The sequence below is a fragment of the Oncorhynchus tshawytscha genome, linkage group LG13, assembly GCF_018296145.1.
Source record: "Oncorhynchus tshawytscha isolate Ot180627B linkage group LG13, Otsh_v2.0, whole genome shotgun sequence".
In the NCBI taxonomy this organism is placed as follows: Eukaryota; Metazoa; Chordata; class Actinopteri; order Salmoniformes; family Salmonidae; genus Oncorhynchus; species Oncorhynchus tshawytscha.
Window position 1 is genome coordinate 56905050 of NC_056441.1, and position 20907 is coordinate 56925956.

Here is a 20907-nt window from a genome sequence, read left to right on the forward strand (position 1 = left end):
GTTGTGAAATCCAGCCTCATGCCCACAGGTCTCAGGTGTACTCTCTGGACCCCACCTGCTTCCCCGACCTCAACCTGGCTGGCACGGGGGAGATGGGCGTAGCAGGTGAGGCCATGAGTTAGGCTGCGATGGGGAGGTTGTGGGTTAAGGTCACCTGTGTGGGTGGGAATGGACATGCCATGGAAAAACCAGAATGACTAGCAGCGATATACTAGTGTGCAGTTGTCGCTGTATCAACAAAGTTTCCTTTTCTCTTCTAGGTTATTTTATGGACCATGCTGTTAACTGGAAGGACCTTCCTGTCATGTGAGGCACTTTCTGTGTATTAGGTTTGATTTGCTGACAACCCAGTGTAACATACAAGTGTATATGTGTTTTTATTAGAGATGAATGGTCCGATTTTTCCATTGTAGGCCTGTGTGCAGTAGCCCATGTTACAGGGCTGAGACAGACACAGGCAGAGAGACTTGGGGCCTTTGCAGAGTACATCACTTCAACAAGGTAATGGGAAACAAAGCCAAATCTTTTAGAATCAACCAAGGACCAAGTCGTCCACCGTATTTGATGCGTGGTGTTGAAGTACCCTTGTGTCCTCATCCTCTGCTTGTGTCTGTCCAGGTGGAGATGTTTGGTGTGACTGCAGATGAGACTGGGGAGGAGAGCTCTCAGATGCCGGAGGAGTTCCTGTCCCTGCAGAAGGAGATCTCCTCCCTGGAGCTCCACTATAGGTCAGTGCTCCTTTCTGGCTCTCTGCATACACTCAATGTTGCTGGATAGATGCATAGCTTATGCTTTGAGTTGCACTGTACAGTGTATTTTGACATTTGTACACACCATAGCCATATATTTACATATACACTACCGTTCAAAAGTTTGGGGTCACTTAGAAATGTCCTTGTTTTTGAAAGAAAAGCTTTTTTAAATTTTTTATTTAAAATGACATCAAATTGATCAGAAATACAGTGTAGACATTGTTAATGTTGTAAATGACCGTTGTAGCTGGAAACGGCAGATTTTTCACGTCCAATTTCAAGAAGGGGATAGTGTGTGCCTCGCAGCCCTGCCCGGGGATGGAGGTGATTTGAAAAGCCAAAGTACACTCCTTTTGAAATACATTGGACCGAACCAGCCCAATCGCATGCCCCGCCCTGTCCCAAAGCCCAGATGACATCATGCACCAACACACTTACATCAACAGAACAACTGAAGCCTTTCCATCTACAGTTGAAGTCGGAAGTTTACATATACCTTAGCCAAATACATTTAAACTCAGTTTTTCACAGTTCCTGACATTTAATCCTAGTAAAAATGGCCTGTTTTAGGTAAGTTAGGATCACCACTTTATTTTAAGAATGTGAAATGTCAGAATAATAGCAGAGAGAATGATTTTATTTCAGCTTTTATTTCTTTCATCACATTCCCAGTGGGTCAGAAGTTGACATACTCTATTAGTATTTGGTAGCATTGCCTTTAAATTGTTTAACTTGGGTCAAACGTTTCAGGTAGCCTTCCACAAGCTTCCCACAATAAGTTGGGTGAATTTTGGCCCATTTCCTCCTAACAGAGTTGGTGTAACTGAGTCAGGTTTGTAGGCCTCCTTGCTCGCACACGCTTTTTCAGTTCTGCCCACAAATGTTCTATAGGATTGAGGTCAGGGCTTTGTGATGGCCACTCCAATACATTGACTTTGTTGTCCTTAAACTCTTTTGCCACAACTTTGGAAGAATGCTTAGGGTCATTGTCCATTTGGAAGACCCATTTGCGACCAAGCTTTAACTTCCTGACTGATGTCTTGAGATGTTGCTTCAATATAGCCACATAATTTTCTTTCCTCATGATGCCATCTATTTTGTGAAGGGCACCAGTCCCTCCTGCAGCAAAGCACCCCCACAATATGATGCTGCCACCCCCATGCTTCACAGTTGGGATGGTATTCTTCGGCTTGCTAGTGTGAGGATTTATGTTTATGCTCTATAACCCGCTACCATATTATGTAAGATTGATTGTTTGAACAGCAGCTGCTTTGTCTGTGTGTGTGTGTGTGTGTGTCAAGAACTGAGCAACATGGTGTGACTGCTGTGTGTTGCAAAACTGTAGATAACAGCTCAACAGCTGCTTTGTGTGTGTGTGACAAGAACTGAGCAACGTGGTGTGACTGCTGTATGTTGCAAACCTATAAATATGCGGGTACAGGGAGGGGAGGCTCATCACGAGGTTTAACTGACGTGGAGAAATACTGAGTAACACAATGACAAGATAACAGGAACAGAGTAGTTGCAGCAACTAGAATGTGATACCTGAACAGTAAGAATCTATACATCGATGGAGGGAGGACTCCAAGAGGCGGGGACCAGCCTGAGTGCCTACGATAGGCTGAGCAAGTCTAAACCACGCTCAGCCTCTACTGTGATAGGCCAACAGAGTTGGAACTACGTCTATCACAGTATAAGAACAGCTGTATACTTACTTCTAGTTAGTTCTCTGTTAACCCTGCGTGGTGACACATTGAACCCGTATATACGAAAATTGCATTTACCATTTATTGCTTACTTAGTTTTTTTCCAACTGCTTACACACGTTTTCAAAACTGTCTCCTTTTTTTCAAATCTCTACACACAATTTCCAAAACTGCGCACACAAAATGCAAAATGCCTCACATCTCCTTCAAAATGTAACATTGCATTCAAAATGACATAAACACATGTCAGAATGAAGCATTTGCATCAAATGGCAAACACTGCTTTCATAATAGTACATTTTTGGATATACCATGTAACACTGTTGTTCTAAAGCTCTTTGGTCTTTCATAGGCGTATATCTACATTTCAATACAATATTCTACAGTGAAAGTAATCTGCTGAGAGGGGTAACAAGTACACTGTAAACACCAATGCAATGTAGAAACAGAAAATATTTATTAGGCCAAACATTACTGTTGTATACAGTAGCATACAACAAAACCATATGTAAACCAAAAGTATATTCTTTAGAATACAGTAAAGAACACAATTGTGTGTGTGGGGTCCCGGGGGGCAGTCACCACTGCTAAGCTACGCTTCATCTCTTGTCCGGCCTGGGTCTGGCCACAATACTTTGTCCACATCACAAGATACTTCCCTCGATGTTTGGCAAGAGAAAACGTATCTCCTAGCATGGCGTATCCAACCTTGGACAGAGGCAACCTCTATGTCCCCACATGCGTCCTCCATTGCCTGGAGAAGCGGCATGCGGGCATAGGGTTGGCGATCACACACTTTCCAGTGCCAGGCTGAGAAGAATTCCTCTATGGGATTTAGAAAAGGTGAATATGGGGGTAGGTACAAAACTATACAAAATTGTGGATGGATGGCAAACCAGTTTTGGACCAGAACAGCCCGGTGAAAACTAATATTGGCCCATAAAACCACAAATCTAGCAGGCTCCTGATCTGGATCAGGGACAAGCATTGTGTAAATTGCATCCAAAAAAGTGAGCATATTGTACGGACCCAGTGTGGCATTGTGATGGAGGACCCCGTTTTGAGTGATGGCAGCACATAGCTATATTACCCCCACGCTGTCCAGGGACATTGGTAATTGCCCTCTGTCCTATTACATTTCTTCTGCGGCGCCTGGTTTTGGTGAGGTTGAAGCCAACCTCATCCACATAAATAAATTCATGGCGAATTACATGGGCATCCAGCTCCAATACTCTGTAAAAGACAAAAGGATATACAGATGAGGAAATATGGTATGTCTGAAGTACTGGAAGTAGTGTTGCATACATACCTCTACAAAGTCATGTCGCATATTCTTGACTCTGTCAGAGTTTCTCTCAAATGGCACCTTGTAAAGTTGTTTCATCGTCACTCGGTGCCGTTGGAGGATGCGTTGTATGGTCGACAGGCTGACAGCATTGATGTTCAATATGGTGTCATTATTCAAGATATGCTCTCTTGTCTCTCAAATCTCAATTACATTGTTGGCCAAAACCATATTTATAATTGCAGTCTCTTGTACATCTGTAAACAAGCGTCCTTATCCTCCATGATGTCTTTGCCTTTCCACTCTGTACAGAATTCAAACACAGTATGTGTTCAGCATAGGAACTGTAAACAATGTACAACAAAATGTAGTACAGCATGATAACCAACCTCATTCAATGCAGTGCAGTAAATGGATGGCTTAGAGTTACAAATGTTTATGCAATACTATGCAGTCATACGTATTTTACAGTACATTACTGTAATGCTAAAATAGTCATTAGATAGTTGCATACCTGTTCTCATTTCTGAAGGTTCGAATTATGGACGCCACTGTAAATCGACTCAAGTTGGGCTGGACTCTCAGTCCAGCCTCTCTCATGGTCAAACCGTTGCCCTAATCTCATCAGATGGCTCTCCTTCCTTCTCTTCTTTGCCCTCGTCGTCTTCTTCTTCCTGTCCCTCCTACTCCTCTTGCTCTCTGTCCATTGTTGGCATCCATTGTTCAAAACAGGTAATCTGACCTTTGACCTATTTATAGGCCTATACTACAGTAAAGCAGTGATTGGTTAGTGATCAGTTAAGCTATTAGTGTTTGCACATGTGAGGAGTGTGTGTGTGTGACCTGGTGAATAAGTGTAGCATTTTGATTGGTTGTGTTTGGAAAAGGAAAGCAAGTCACTTCCTGTTAGATTTTTGTGTTTTAGGTAGAGAATTGTGTGTAGTGTTTTGAAAAAAGTGTTTTATGCAATTGACAACTGAGTCAAAGGCTGAGAAATAGCTTATGGTATCAGGGGCTAATCATTCAGGAGTGAGATCACAGGGTCCTTCACACCCACTGCCTCAAAGTACTAGCACACTGGGATTACTGGGTGAAGAGGCTCCAAACAGAGCTGTAATGACTGTGTTCCTATCCTTAATGCTGGGAAATGGATTAGAATAGGATTGGTAATGAAGCCCAGATGTATAACGTGCCCCTCCAATAGCCAGAAAACACCGGCAAAGATGTGGACAAAATGCTGTGCCCATTAGACTGGGCATTACTTGTCATCAACTCTAAATGTGTAATTAATTGTGCTAGACACTCCTATAATAACACATCATGGAAATGTACACTACTTGTCAAATGACATGTTTTAATCTCCGTTTCCCCTCTTTACATAAAGCATGCATGCCTACAGCATAGCGGGTTATGTGTTTTAATACAAACCTGCTGCTGAGGCATGAGATTGAACAGCAGGGAGTTGGCGTTACCTCCGGTCAGATGTAGTCAACTCAGCTTGGAGCGAGCAAGCCTCTCGTTATCACCGCGTTAGTTATTACGCGTTGACGGGGCATCACTCTCCCGACCTGTCCTCCTGCATTTACCTGGCCCTTTGAGCCAAGCCTACGCGCCTATCAGCTCTTTAGCGGGTCCTTGCTCGCTCGACTTGAGAATAAGGTCGCGGTATTATTCTTTCAAGGTTATTTCCTTCTCTTTAAGGCCTTTATATTCAGATCCTATGGGAGTTTTTATTTTCACGGCGTTGTTTTGGACCTTAAGTGGAGGTAAGGAAAATCAGGGTTTCATTTGTGAGGCTGCTGATCAATCAATGTATGAGCGTATCCAGTGTTAGATAACGCTTACGTTAGCCGAATCCATAGCCTGCCTGTTCTAACAGCCTTTTTAGTTATAGCTTTGCTTGGGACATTAGCCAGAACGTGTGATTGTGGGCTATTGATTGCAGTTAAGCGGAATGTTTATGTTATTTAGAGGATGTTTCCATTTTTATAATATAGCTTATCAATAAAACGGAGGGGATAATGGATTGTGCGACAATTAAACCAAGAGGAGAAAAGTACAAAAAGGTCAATTGGTAGAATATATCTTAGCTTTTAAGATTTAGGATCAAGATAGACTTGTTACATAATTTGTTTCGAGCGCACCTTGTCCAGTCCGTCACAAAATCTGTCCGTTAGCTATACATTTTCCCCGGGCATTGTGACTACATATCGATTGTTATTGAATACATGTGTATTGGAAATAGCCTTATGTAAGAATTACATCATAAATTAAGGGTATTTCTACATCAGCCAACCTAAAATTAAATTATGTTGTCGTGCAAGACGCGATGAAAGCAGGGCACGTACGCTCCTGTAACTGTTAAACCTATTAATAATGCGCGCGGTGTTACAACCATGTACTGTTTGAATATACAAACATTGACCCCATCACCATAGTTTGATGTGACCAGTTTTGCATCGGTGTCGGGGCCTTTCAGGGAGTGTTTTGGGAGTAAAGATGTAATGTTGTGAGAAGAGGGGGGGGGCTCTGTACATGTATTATATAACAGTGTTGTATAAAAATACAACTGAGCTTAAGGGTAATGGTCTGTGTATAGTGAAATGTTTAGAGGCGTTACAATCACCAATGTGCATGTGAACATACAGACAGACCGCAGTCTCCTTGCCAATTGCCTTGTGAATAAAGAGGGTGAAGGGAGGTCTGCCAAGCCAATCAACATGGGATTGCAGCTTTATAGGACCTGTGTCCCAGTTTAGGAGGAAGCATAACACGCGCTCTCTCCCACGCAACCTGCAGCCCCTGTTGTTCGCACGTACCTTTGAATTAAGGCCTACCATTGACCTCCATTCTCAATAACCTTAATGAGATATGTCAGGGGATATGACTCAGAGTCGTTTAGCACTTGTGTAAAATTCATTGGATGCCATGTGAGGCTGTTAACTAATAACATGGACATTTCCACTTCCTTGTTGAGGGAGGATTATAAGATCCTGTCCTGTTAGCTGCTTGGCATGTGACTGTCTTGGCCTTAAAAATAGACACTGCTACTTTTAGGCCGAACAATTCAATTACTTTCCTTTTATTTCCTGGCAGTGTTCAATCACCTCACTATGTGTGTGTTTTTGATTTGATTTATTAGGATCCCCATTAGCCGACGCCAATGGCGACAGTTAATCATACTGGGGTCCGACAATTAACGAAAAAGACATCACAGACTTACAATACTTTACGATTTACATACATTTAAAAACATGAGCATGTAGTGTGTGTGCATCTATTAGTTACACGTACATGTCAGTACATACACACAACAAGTAGGTCACATGGGGGAGAGGCGTTGTGCCGGGAGGTGTTGCTTTAATTGTTTGTTGAAAGCAGGTTTGCTGTCCATTTGCGCTATATGAGATGGAAGGGAGCTCCATGCACTCATGGCTCTGTATAATAAAAATCTAATCAAATCAAATGTTTGTTTTTTTGTCACATGCGCCGAATACAACAGGTAGACCTTACCTTGAAATGCTTACTTACAAGCCCTTAACCAACAATGCAGTTAAGAAAAAATATTTACTCAATAAACTAAAATAAAAAAAATAAGAGACACAATAAAATAACTATAATGAGACTATATACAATGGGTATCAGTACCAAGTCAATGTGCGGGGGTACAAGTTAGTCGAGGTAATTGAGGTAATATGTACATGTAGGTAGGGGTAAAGTGACTATGCATAGATAATAGATAACTGTTTTCTTGAATTTGTTCTGGACCTGGGGACAGTGAAAAGACCCCTGGTGGCATGTCTGGTGGAGTAAGTGTGTGTGTCAGTGCTGTGTGTAAATTGACTATGCAAACAATTTGGAATTTCCAACACATGAATGTTTCTTATAAAAAACAAGAAGTGATGCAGTCTGTCTTTCCTCAACTCTTAGACAAGTGAGACTGGCATGCATAGTATTAATATTAGCCCTCTGATTACAATGAAGAGCAAGAAGTGCCGCTCTGTTCTGGACCAGCTTAACTAGGTTTTTCTTTGCAGCACTCGACCATATGACTGGACAATAATCAAGATAAGATAAAACTAGAGCCTGCAGGACTTGCTTTGTGGGTGTGGTGTCAAAAAAGCAGCACATTTCTTTATTATGGACAGATGTCTCCTCATCTTTACAACCATTTAAACTATATGTTTTTACCATGATCATTTACAATCTAAGGTAATGCCAAGTAATGTAGTCTCCTCAACTTGTTCAAAAGCCATACCATTTATTACCAGATTCAGCTGAGGTCTTGTAATGGGTGTGTGTTGGTGGGAGGGAAGTCAGGCGCAGGAGACCGAACTTGGTATAAAAGGAGTCGTTTTATAAGTGCTCACAAAACTCTGAAAACCAAAATACACAAAATAATAAAAGTGGGTACAAAACCCGTCGCACACCAAAACATAACTTGCACATAACATACAATCAAACAATCTCCTACAAGGACATGAGGGGAAACAGAGGGTTAAATACACAACATGTAATTGATGGGATTGGAACCAGATGTGAAGGAAGACAAGACAAAACCAATGGAAAATGAAAATGGATCAGCGATGGCTAGAAGGTCGGTGAAGTCGACCGCCGAACACCGCCCGAACAAGGGGAGGGACCGACTTCGGTGGAAGTCGTGACGGGTCTAGAATTTAGGGAATGATTTGTACAAAATACAATGCTCTTTGTTTGAGAGATATTCAGGACCAATTTATTACGGGCCACCAGGGGTCAAAGAAGATTACATTTCTTACGGTACGGGACACCCACGTGCGCGCATGCATTTTTTTTATACTACAAAAATTACAGGGCAGCCTAATCTGCTGACACTGACAAACAGATCAATGAAAACGATGTTGTCTGATCCATATAATCGCCCTACAAAAAGGGGAGACACAAATACAATATGACGTTCATCTAACCTGGAGGAGGAAATTCTTCTACAAAAACAAACAAAAGTGGCACTAAAACACAGATTGGAGTCTTTTCATTCTCATCTCTTTACAGCGGTAGCCATTTGCTTTCCAAACAGGGTTTCCGTGATTATATTTTTCAATATTGCGATATGCCTGGCTGGGCCTCTGCTTTTCACTGATAGTCGCAACTCAACAATCATCTATTTGATATTTGCAGGGCGCACTGCAATTCACAAAGTTTCTCATGCGGTTGACATGTAGTAATGTTAAATAATGGTGTAATAGCCTATATTTTTGGGGGGCATGTTGTATTAATTGTGATAGGCTCACGTTTTACCAGTAGGCATACCCCCACTACCGTACCGGACCGCACCGCCTTACTTTTACCCCTGCTGTCCACCCATTCCAAATCTGACTTCAAGCCTCTGTTAATGGTTTCAGTGACTTCATTAGCTATGGTTGCTGACATGTATATGGTTGAATCATCAGCCTACATGGACACACATGCTTTTTTAAATACCAGTGGCAGGTCATTGGTCAAAATAGAAAAGAGTTGAGGGCCTACAGTGCTGCCCTGCAGTACACCACACTTTACATGTTTGACATTAGAGAAGTGTCCATTAAAGAAAACCCTTTGAGTTTTATTATATAGATAGCTCTGAATCCACAGTATGGCAGAGGTGGAAAAGCCATAACACATACATTTTTTCAACAACAGGTTATCGTCAATAATACACTATATATACAAAAGTAAGTGGACACCCCTTCAAATGAGTGGATTCGGCTATTTCAGCCACGCCTGTTGCTGACCGGTGTTTAAAATCGAGCACACAGCCATGCAATCTCCATAGACAAATATTTTCAGTAGAATGGCCTTACTGAAGAGGTCAGTGATGTTCGATCTGGCGCCGTCATAGGATGTCACCTTTCCAACAAATAAATTAGTCAGATTTATGCCCTGCTAGAGCTACCCCGGTCACCTGTAAGTGCTGTTATTGTGAAGTGGGAATTTCTAGGAGCCACAATGGCTCAGGCATGAAGTGGTAAGCCACACAAGCTCACAGAATGGGACTACAGAGTGCTGAAGAGCGCAGCCCGTAAAAATAGTCTGTCCTCGATTGCAACACTCACTACTGAGTTCCAAAGTGCCCCAATGCATACAGTTTGGTGGAGGAGGAATAATGGAATATTTCATGGTTCAAGCTAGGCCCCTTAGTTCCAGTGAAGGGAAATCTTAACACTACAGCATACAATGACATTCTAGACGATTCTGCAATTCCAACTTTGTGGCAACAGTTTTGGGAAAGCCCTTTCCTGTTTCAGCATGACAATGCCCCTGTGCACAAAGCAAGGTCCATACAGAAATGCTTTGTTGAAATCGGTGTGGAAGAACTTGGTTGGCCTGCACAGAGCCCTGATCTCAACGCCATCGAACAACTTTGGGATGAATTGGAACACCGACTGCGAGCCAGGTCTAATTGCCCAACATCAGTGCCCAACCTCACTAATGCTCTTGTGGCTGAATGGAAGCAAGTGCTCGCAGCAATGTTCCAACATCTAGTGGAAACCCTTCCCAGAAGAGTGGAGGCAGTTATAGCAACAAAGGGGGTACCAACTCCATATTAATGCCCATGATTTTGGAATGAGCTGTTCGGCGAGCAGGTGTCCACATACTCAAAGGCTTCACTGAAATCTAACATTACGCCTCCCACAAGCTTGGTATTATCAGTTTCTTTCAACCAATCATCAGTCATTTGTGTTAGTGTAGTACATGTTTGGTGCCCTTTCTAAGAATTCTGAAAGTCTGTTGTTAATTTCTTTACAGAGAAATAGCATTCTGTTTGGCCAAACACAATTTCTTCCAACAGTTTGCTAAGAGCTGGCAGCACAACCTGGTCTCAGAGCATTTCATATTATTCTGTATGTAAATCAGTGACACTCCATTTAGTTTGATAAGTTACAATCGTATGCTATGTATTCATTTGTGTATGTCCATCTCCCATTTCGTATGATATGTTATGAATTACAATTTGCATTATATGTTACGAATTCGCAAAACGTACAATATGTTATGACTTTGCAAAACATATGATATGTTACGAATTCTAGCTAGGTGGCTAACGTTATCTAGCTGGCTAATGTTTGCTAGGTTATGGTTCAGGTTAGGGTTAAGTTTAAGAGTTAGGTTAAAGGGTAAGGGTTAGCTAAAAGGGTTAAGATTAGGGGAAGGGTTAGCTAAAATGCTAAGTAGTTGCAAAGTAGCTAAAAAGTAGTAGAGTATTTGCTAATTAGCTAAATTGCTAAAGTTGTAGATGATGAGATTTGAACTCAAAACCAACCACCCTACTTAAGTAATTATCTGTTTTATGTAACGTCACATATTATACTAATCTGAGTGTCCCAGATTTACGTTTACTATGTTACGTCTAGTCTAAGAGATCAGGCTGGGCAGCAAGCTGATAGGTCTAGTGTTTGAACCAGTAAAGGCCGCTTTACCACTCTTGGGTAATGGAATGAATTTGGCATCCCTCCAGGCCTGAGGACAAACACTTTCCTCAAGGCTCAGATTAAAGATATGACAGATAGGAGCGGCTATAGAGTCAGCAACCATCTTTAGTAGCTTTCCATCTATATAAGTGTTCAATGCCAAGAGGGTTGTCATTATTGAATCATAACAATAATTTTTCCTCCTCTCCCACATTAACTTTACAAAATACAAACTTGCAATGATTTTCTTTCATTATTTGTATTTTTATGAATGAATACGATGGCTCACAGTTCGCTGTAAGCATTTCCTGCATAAGTTGGCCCACTTTGCCAATTAACTAATCATTCAAATATTATAATTGGCAACATCAAATGGTTTCAGCCAGTCGGATGTGAAGCCAGACTTATTAGCCACTCCTTTTGCCCCAACTCTTTCAACCATACAGTTTTTCAGTTCCTCGTCAATCCATGGAGCCTTAACAGTTCTAACAGTCAGTTTCTTAACAGGTTCATCAGTAATTGGAAGGAGCAATTTCATAAATTCATCAAGTGCAGCACCTGGATGCTCCTTATTTATCACATCAGACCAACAAATATGTTTAACATCATCCACAAGAGTCACAGCAAAATAATTTGTGTGATCTCATAAACAATATTTTAGGCCCGGCTTTTGGAACTTTGGCTTTCCTGGATATAGCCTCTATACTGTGATCATTGCATCCAATGGGTACAGATACAGCTTTAGAACAAAGTTCTACAGTATTAGTAAAAATGTGATCGATACATGTGGATGATCTTGTTCATGTAGTGTTTGTAAACACCCTGGTAGGTTGATTAATAACCTGAACCAGATTACAAGCACTGGTTACAGTGAGAAGCTTCCTCTTGAGAGGACAGATTAATGAAAACCAGTCAATATTCAGGTCCCCAAGAAAGAAGACCTCTCTGTTTATATCACATACACTATCAAGCATTTCACACACATTATTTAGATACTAACTGTTAGCACATGGTGGCCTATAGCAACACCCCAAAATAATAAGCTTTAGATGAAAGTGAACCTGTAACCACAACACTTAAATAACATTTGACATGAGATATTCTCTAAGCATTGCAGGGATATGGATCTGAATATATATATACAGCAACACCTCCCCCATAAGCATTCCTGTCTCTTCTATAGATGTTATATATTTATCTTGCTACTGCTGTTTCATCAAAGGAATTATTTTATTGAGTCTCAGAAATGGCTAATATATGATGTTATCTGATGTTAGCAAGTTATTGATTTCATGAAACTTATTTATTTTTAATTATAAATTTTTTTGAACTTTTTACCCCATTTTCTCCCCAACTGGTAGTTATAGTCTTGTCCTATCGCTGCAACTCCCGTATTGACACGGGAGAGGCGAAGGTCGAGAGCCATGCGTCCCCCGAAACACAACCTTGCCAAGCCGCACTGCTTCTTGACACACTGCTCACTTAACACGGAAGCCAGCCACACCAATGTGTCGGAGGAAACACCGTACAACTGGCGACCGTGTCAGTGGGCATGCGCACGGCCCTCCACAGGAGTCGCTAGAGCGCGATGAGACAAGGACATCCCTGCCGGCCAAACCCTCCCCTAACCCAGACAACGCTGGTCCAATTGTGCGCCGCCTCATGGGTTTCTCAGTCGCGGCTAGCTGAGACACAGAATTGAACCCGGATCTGCAGTGACGCCTCAAGCACTGCGATGCAGTGCCTTAGACCGCTGCGCCTCTTGGGAGGCCTCATGAACATTATTTCTAAGGCTACATATGTTATCAGAGATAGACACAATGTGTAAAATAGCAAACAAAGCAAGATTTAAAAAACTAACATTCAGCAGACACAATATACAATTATTTGGAAAGACTACATTTGTATCTCCCTCTCTACTCTCTCTCTACTCTCTCTCTCTCTCTCTCTCTAGTGGGATGCCTGCCTCTATCCTCCTCTCTACAGGTTGGAAAGGTCAGAGACAAAGCGTTTGTGTTATCTCTATGATGTTTATTTTGAGTGTATAATAACACTGCTAACATATTGTGTGTAATTGATATTGACACAGTAACTGATAATTGTCTGTGTGTGTGTGTGTATGTGTGTGTGTGTGTGTGCGCTCGTGCCCTCAGGTTGCTGACTGTATTCAGGACTCCCTGAATAGTAATGGCGGTGTGCCACATCCTGGCTGTGACAAACTGAAAACTGGTGACAACTCCTATCTATTTCTCTTATCTGACATAGCCTCCTTCAGCTGCACATATGCACTAGACCACACAGTGCACTTATTCAACTATATTCACTATAATTGTAATGCGTCAAAATTGAGATTTAGTTTATCATGGCAATGGAATCATGACACTGATTACTGTACGGAATACCCTTTATTTCATCTTGCTACATTTGACTATAATGTGGTTCAATATTTAATCAATTTAATCAATCTTCCATTACAAATAGTCATGGCAACACCTGTCACTGAGGCGGACAGGTATGATTATGTCTAGTCTGATAAGATGGACATGGTCAGTGTTGAGCAACCAGTGTTGTGTTCTGTTGTGCAGATGATGCTGTCCACAGGCACCAGGGTCTCCTGAGGGAGCTGCAGGAGCTGGCCCAGGAGGGTAAGTCTGACTACAGTTATTAGCTAATACTTTACTACTGAAGTACCCAGGGACAGACTGGGATCAGAAATTAGTCTGAGTATTTCTAACACACCTGTCAATTTTTTTCTTTGAATTTTAATTTGGTGCAAAACCCCCAAATTAGAAAGGCCCATTGGGCTTCAAATGGACCAGCCCATTTCTGGAAGTAGCCCTGCCAATGGTGTCATCATCACAGTAATATGGAATATCATAACATACTGACTTATTGAGAGAAACAGTCTAATTGTTGCAATAACTTTGCTATGCTATGTTGGTTTCAGAGTCAGGTAATTATACATGGAAATCAAGATAAAAATCTTCCTAAACATGTTTTGTTGAACTTGCTGTAATATGCTTTAAATTGTACAGTAACTAACCACCTCAATTTATTTTATTCTTACAGAGAGGGAAAGAGAGAGAGACTATGGGAGGGAGAAAAAGCAAAATGAGGAGAACCAGGCTGAGGGAGAGAGGGACAGAGAGAGGAGGGAGGAGGAGGAGCAGAATGATGATCAGAAGGACACTGAGAAAGAAGAACTGAGAGAGAAAGAGATGAAGGAAGAAGGGGTAGAGGAGGAGAAGGTGGAGATGAAGGACAGAATGAATGAGGAGATGAGAGAAGAGCCCAGACTAGAGGAGAAAAGGGGGGATGAGGAAGAGAACGCGAAGGAGCTGGAGGAGCTCTTCTCAAAGGAGCTAAGGAAGATAGGAGAGGAGGAAAAAGAGGACAGGGAGCTTGAGGAGCTGCTCAAGGAGCTGAAGAAGAAAAGGTATGAGTCGGTGAAGGAGAAAGAGCTCCATAGTGGGTCAGAAGCAGAGGAGGACAGGAACAAGGATGAGGGGGAGGAGCAGAAAAAGGGAGAGAAAGAGCAGCTAGATATTCTTGAGATTGAAGAGAGGAAACGCAGCAAGGAGAGGAACAACAACGAGGTGGAGCTGCTGGTGGAGAAAGAGAAGGTGGAGCGGGAGCTCAAGGAGCTGCTGGAGGAACAGGACAGCAAGAAGAACGTGGAGAAGGAGAAAGAGAGGGAGGAAAAACAGGAGGAACTAGCGGAGCTCCTCAAAAAGATGAAACGTGTGCAGGAGGAGGAGGAGAGAAAAGAGGAGGAGAAGAGAGAAACTGCCGGGGATGAGGCGAAAGTGGACAATGAGCGCGAGAAGGAGGGAGAGATTCACAAGGAATTGGAGAAGGTGAAAGCGGGAGAGAGTGAGGAGGTTAAGGATCCTCAGCAGAAGAGAGTGATGGAGAAAGCAAGTGATGAGTCAACACGTCAGTTTGAAAAGGAGAGGAACAGGGACGATGACGATGATGAAGAAGCAGATGAGGCAGATGAGGTTGAAAACAATGAGGATTGGGAAGAGGAAGAGGAGGATGAGGATAAAAAGGAGGATGTTGAGCAGGATGAAGGAGAAGTAAGTGGGCGAGAGTCAACAGGATTTAGCACGGCTGAGCCTGTAAAGCTGATACTGTAATTGCTAATTGACTATGTCTCTCTCTCTGTGTGTGTGTGTGTGTGTGTGTGTGTGTGTGTGTGTGTGTGTGTGTGTGTGTGTGTGTGTGTGTGTGTGTGTGTGTGTGTGTGTGTGTGTGTGTGTGTGTGTGTGTGTGTGTGTGTGTGTGTGTGTGTGTGCACCTAACACACTTTCTGATCTGTTCTGTGTGCCTACAGGAGCTTTTGGAGATTGAGGCAGAGCTGCGAAAAGTGGCTGCAGAGCTTCGGGAGCTTCACAGGGGTCGTTAAGTTCTAAATTACACACACACACACACACACAACACAACACAAGACAGACAGATAATGACCCAGTGCAGCACTCTCTCTCATGCTATCACACACAGAAACACACACAACTAACATACTTAGTAACATAGTATAATCATAATGCTTTTGATGGGATGTAGTTGCAGTAGTTGCATTTGAGTAAAAACAAACAAGTACACTTCTCCCCATCCCTGCATTCAGAGATTACAAGCTCTTTAGATGTGTCTTTCTGTGTGCTGCCATTATCAAAGATTGTTTAGTAGGCAAGATGTACAACCTTGCACATGTAAAGCTATCGTTAGTTTACATCTCACGATACAAGGTCGTTAAGTGGGAAGACATCTCCTTTACGGTATGTCTCGTGTACATATTTTGTGCAATAATTAAAAATCTATGTGTGAGATTTGTTATGGTCATTAAGACTGTTAATGTAAGCAATTAACTTACACTGTTATTACACTGTTATTACTGTTATTACAATTAACTTACACTGTTATTTATAATATTGACATATTGATTTCTGTGATTGATTTCCATGTGTATATGAACAAAATGTGAGGATTGTGCTATCTGGCTAATGCACTGTTAATATCAGACTGTTAATTAAGAACTGGGGTGACACTCAGGGACAATCTCCATTGCATACTCCTCGTGTATTCTCTCCTCACCTCCTTCTCAAAACCCATTGGAGGAGAAGGTCAGAGAGGAGAGCGTCTGTCTTTCTCATCCAATGGGTTTTGAGAAGGAGATGTGGACGTGAGGAGTATGCAATTGAGATCTTCCCTCAGAAAGAGATGGCGTGTGACCACGGAAACCTCTTTAGTATTGATGTACAGTGTGTCATAACATAATGTTCTATAATAAGAAGAGCATGATTGTTCCTGAAGTTTATTTTTTTTATTTTTGCAGTTCGGGTCACCAAGGTGGTCAAGAGTCATAGAAATAGAATGAATGGAAATGTCCGTTCTAGTAGTTATATTTCTATGGCCAGGGTGGCACCCCAGCTCTTCTCCCAACTTTGCACTCCTATCTTAACCAGCCAAGGAAGTCTAGCGAGGGGAGTGACATCACTAAGACATCTCTGGTATGTGGTCCTAATAAACAATGACAGTTGTAAAACTTTTTTTTAAGTTGGCAAGATATTGATGTTCACCATCATCCTTTTTCCTAGTTTGGGATCTCCACTGTTACGCAGCCATGTTTGAATAAGAAATATTAGGAAACAGTGCCCCCACATGTTAAATCAATATAAGTTGCATGGTTAATAACATGTGGAGGAATAACAATAACTGCAATACAAGAAGAAGAAGAGGAATATTAAGACAACTTATTCAAACCAATAAAGTTATAAAAATGTACATATTAAAGCAAAATATATGATGATGATTCTCTGTAAATGTACTTTATTATGTAATTAAAATGCATCATGAATCGACTTTTAAATGTAAACACTACTTTTTTATCGAACATTGATTTACAATTATAAACTGGGTGGTTCGGGCCCTGAATGCTGATTGGCTGACAGCCGTGGTATATCAGATCGTATGCCACAGGTATGACAAAACGTTTATTTTTACTGCTCAAATTACGTTGGTAACCAGTTTATAATAGCAATAAGGCACCTTGGGGGGTTGTGGTGTATGGCCAATATACTACAGGCTGTATCCAGGCACTTTGGGTTGCGTGCATAAGAACAGCCCATAGCCGTTGTATAATGGCCATATACCACACCCCCTCGGGCCTTATTGCTTAATTATGTAACACTGGTAACTGTTGGGACGCATATAAAACTAATATAAAACACATCAACACCATGTAAGGAATCAAACAGGCTACTCACTACATGTTGTGAGATTTACTCAAGAATGTATACCATTTCAACATTTAGAAATATATTTACCAAATGTATTTCATCAGAAAAGGGTTGTGGATTGTAAGTGGACCAATTAGTGGAGGTCAACATTTGTAATTGTACTGGCCCAATCAGAGTCCTGCATCTGTGCCTGCTGTGTCTTAAATGCTAAATGTCAATCAATAAAATCACAGTGTATGATATTTTTCAATCATTGTTACTTCTATAAGAGTAGTGGTTGGTTGTCTTCATTGATTGATCACAGTCTCTTATCTATTCATACAAAATTCTGACACCTGCGGTGCCAGTCAAAAGTTTAGACACACCTACTCATTCAAGGGTTTTTCTTTATTCTTACTATTTTCTACATTGTATAATAATAGTGAAAACATCAAAACTATGAAATAACACATATGGAATCATGTAGTAACCAAAAAAGTGTTATATTTTAGATTCTTCAAAGTAGCCACCCTTTGCCTTGATGACAGCTTTGCACACTCTTGGCATTCTCTCAACCAGCTTCACCTGGAATGCTTTTCCAACAGTCTTGAAGGAGTTCTCACATATGCTGAGCACTTGGCTGCTTTTCCTTCACTCATCCCAAACCATCTCAAATGGGTTAAGGTTGAATGATTGTGGAGGCCAGGTCATCTGGTGCAGCAATCCATCACTCTCCTTCTTGGTCAAATAGCCCTTACACAGCCTGGAGGTGTGTGCTGGGTCATTGTCCTGTTGAAAAACAAATTATAGTCCCACTAAGTGAAAACCAGATGTGGTGGTGTATCGCTGCAGAATGGTGTGGTAGTCATGCCGGTTAAGTGTGCCTTGAATTCTAAATAAATCACTGACAGTGTCACCAGCAAAGCACCATCACACCTCCTCCTCCATGCTTCACGGCGGGAACCACACATGCAGAGATAATCCGTTCACCTACTCTGCGTTGGAACCAAAAATCTCAAATTTGGACTCATCAGACCAACAGACAGATTTACAGCAGTCTTATGTCCATTGCTTGTGTTTCTTGGCCCAAGCAAGTCTCTTCTTATTATTGGTGTCCTTTAGTATTGGTTTCTTTGCAGCAATTCGACCATGAAGGCCTGATTCACGCAGTCTTCTCTGAACAGTTGATGTTGAGATGTGTCTGTTACTTGAACTCTGTGAAGAATTTATTTGGGCTGCAATTTCTGAGGCTGGTAACTCTAATGAACTTATCCTCTGCAGCAGAGGTTACTCTGGGTCTTACTTTTCTGTGGCGGTCCTGGTGAGAGCCAGTCTCATCATAGCGCTTGATGCTTATTGCAACTGCACTTGAAGAAACTTTTAAAGTTCTTGAAAATGTCCGTATTGACTGACCTTCATGTCTTAAAGTAATGATGGACTGTCGTTTTCTCTTTGCTTATTTGTGCTGTTCTTGCCATAATATGGACTTGGTCTTTTACCAAATAGGGGTATCTTCTGTATACCACCCCTACCTTGTCACAACACAACTGATTGGCTCAAACGCATTAAGAAGGAAAGAAATTCCACAAATGTACTTTTGACAAGGCACACCTGTTAATTGAAATGCATTCCAGGTGACTACCTCATGAAGCTGGTTGAGAGAATGCCAAGAGCGTGCAAAGCTGTCATCAAGGCAAAGGGTGGCTACTTTGAAGAATCTCAAATATAAAATATATTTTGATTTGTTAAACACTTTTTTGATTACTACATGATTCCATATCTGTTATTTCATATTTTTGATGTCTTCAATAAAAAAGATAGAAAGAAAGAAAAACCTTGAATGAGTAGGTGTGTCCAAACTTTTGACTGGTACTGTATGTGTCTGCAAGGAGAGGTGACTTAGACCCATATTATGAGATTTAAAGGCAACCGTTGTCAATTAGGTCTCCTACTTCCAGGAGCTTTCTGTACAGTATGTATCAGAGAAGATGAGCCAGGTCAGGGTCAAGGGTCAACGGTGAACCCAGGTCAGAGGTCAGCCTGGGGAGTCGAGGGAGCAGGAGGACATGTTGCCTGGGGTTCTTCCAGTTCCTGGTTGTCCAATACTGACTCAATGTGACTGAGGAGGGAGGAGAAGAATTGAGGCACTCCCTCATAGCCTGGAAGAGAGGGACGGAAAGATATGGTTGATGAGGGAGAGAGCTAGAAAGAGAACATGAAATTGAGTAAGAGTGAAAGAGTAACATGGAAGCAAATATAGCAGAATAAAGTGAATTTGATGACTGTAAGTCGTTCTGGGTAAGAGTGTCTGTTAATGACAAATAGAGATGAAGGATGTCCCAGTGACCTGGGAAGATGTTAATGTCGATGATAGTGAGGGTGTGTGTGTCGATGCTGACGATGACGTCCACCCCGAACAGAGCCATGCCCAGCTCTGCCCTCAGCTCTCTTACTAGGGCCACCATGGCCTCACCACTGGGGGGAGGCAGGCTCGACACCTTCTCATCCAGCTGAGATACAACACCACAGGACAGATGATCAGTTCATCTGTTCAGGGTCCCTATTCACAAAGTGTATCAGAGTAGGAGTGCTGTTCTAGGATCAGGTCCCCCTGTCTATGTGATCGTTATGATCTAAAAAAAAAAAAATCAAATTAAAGATCTTAGCTCAGCACTACTACTTTGAGACACATTATGAATACGGGCCCTGGATAGTACAAGGCCAATTGCACACAGTGGGTCAAGTAGAACAGGGTAAAGGAGATTGAATTCAATTGTACAGGAATCAGTGCCAGTGAATCAAATTGAACAGAGTTGATTGTCAGAGTGGAGGTCGTACTAACTGCAGTGAGGTGGGAGCAGGACTCTGGCTTGGACACCTCGTGGCTGTTGAAGAAGATTGTCTTCCTCTCTGGAGTCACAAAACACGCCATAGACATTAGGAAGAAGTTATATTGCAACAGATGATTAAAAACAGTATAAGCATGAGAATGAGAAATATCGAGAGAGGGAGAAGAAGAGGGAGAAAGAGGTGAGGGTGTGTCCACACTAACCATAGGGTCCAGGGGGGAAGTTCTTCAGCGAGGGCCTCTCCACAGTGAAGTGGTCCTCTCCCACCACAAACACCTTGTGCAGCACGGCACCGTGGTTGACGAAGCTCTGCAGCACACAGGGAGGGCGGGCCTCTGACAGACCAGCCATGCTGAAGATCAGAGACATCTATGGTATGGTGAGAGAACAGGGACACTAAAGTCTGAAGAACTAGAGGGAGAGCCATGGGCCACGAAACACCAATACATTTCTATAGAGAGAGTTCACAGTGTCAACATAACAGCAAATCACTGAGCCACACAAAAAGGCAGAACTGGTTTTATTTTATTGTTTATATATGGAATGTACGGGAAAATATGCAAAAAAAGACTCAATAGAAAGACAGGCAGTCTCTTACGTCATGGGAACAGGATCCATGAGCCACCCTGGTTTTACAGACTAAGAGGAAGAGGAATAGTGAGGTGTGAGG

General features: G+C 41.9%; 2 protein-coding genes across 4 annotated transcripts in view; one reads left to right on the forward strand and one right to left on the reverse strand.

Moving 5' to 3' along the window:
* The first annotated feature begins 413 nt into the window (after positions 1-413).
* Positions 414-17032, forward strand: LOC112265271 (golgin subfamily A member 6-like protein 22). 3 transcript variants are annotated; one of them, XM_024442415.1, is made up of 9 exons: positions 414-501; positions 619-728; positions 13125-13165; positions 13324-13399; positions 13756-13815; positions 14240-15249; positions 15507-15570; positions 16506-16680; positions 16768-17032. In XM_024442415.1, exons 2-9 carry the CDS (start codon positions 644-646, stop codon positions 16799-16801), a joined length of 1545 nt encoding a protein of 514 aa, XP_024298183.1. In that variant the 5' UTR covers positions 414-501; positions 619-643; the 3' UTR covers positions 16802-17032. The 3 variants fall into 3 exon arrangements, with proteins under 3 accessions (XP_024298183.1, XP_024298182.1, XP_024298184.1); XM_024442414.1 differs by having other exon boundaries at positions 16506-17032; XM_024442416.2 differs by lacking the exons at positions 414-501; positions 619-728 and adding an exon at positions 4997-5509 and having other exon boundaries at positions 16506-17032.
* A 2226-nt stretch (positions 17033-19258) lies between these two features.
* LOC112265274 (inositol-tetrakisphosphate 1-kinase) overlaps positions 19259-20907 on the reverse strand; it is a 4043-nt gene continuing 2394 nt past the window's right edge. Inside the window, exons 6-10 of the mRNA XM_042295000.1 lie at positions 20836-20876; positions 20441-20606; positions 20231-20298; positions 19736-19898; positions 19259-19547 (exon numbers count right to left, since the gene is read on the reverse strand). Of these exons, the coding sequence (XP_042150934.1) occupies positions 19417-19547; positions 19736-19898; positions 20231-20298; positions 20441-20606; positions 20836-20876 (569 nt within the window). The 3' untranslated portion in view covers positions 19259-19416. The remainder of the gene's footprint in view (positions 19548-19735; positions 19899-20230; positions 20299-20440; positions 20607-20835; positions 20877-20907) is intronic.

Excerpts from the sequence above, each read along its gene's own strand:
- LOC112265271 (XM_024442414.1), top strand. The coding sequence starts at position 644 with ATGAGACTGGGGAGGAGAGCTCTCAGATGCCGGAGGAGTTCCTGTCCC. Across the intron at positions 729-13,124 it reads TCCCTGGAGCTCCACTATAG|TGGGATGCCTGCCTCTATCC; the intron begins GTCAGTGCTCCT and ends CTCTCTCTCTAG. Across the intron at positions 15,571-16,505 it reads GCTTCGGGAGCTTCACAGGG|TTCGGGTCACCAAGGTGGTC; the intron begins GTCGTTAAGTTC and ends TTATTTTTGCAG.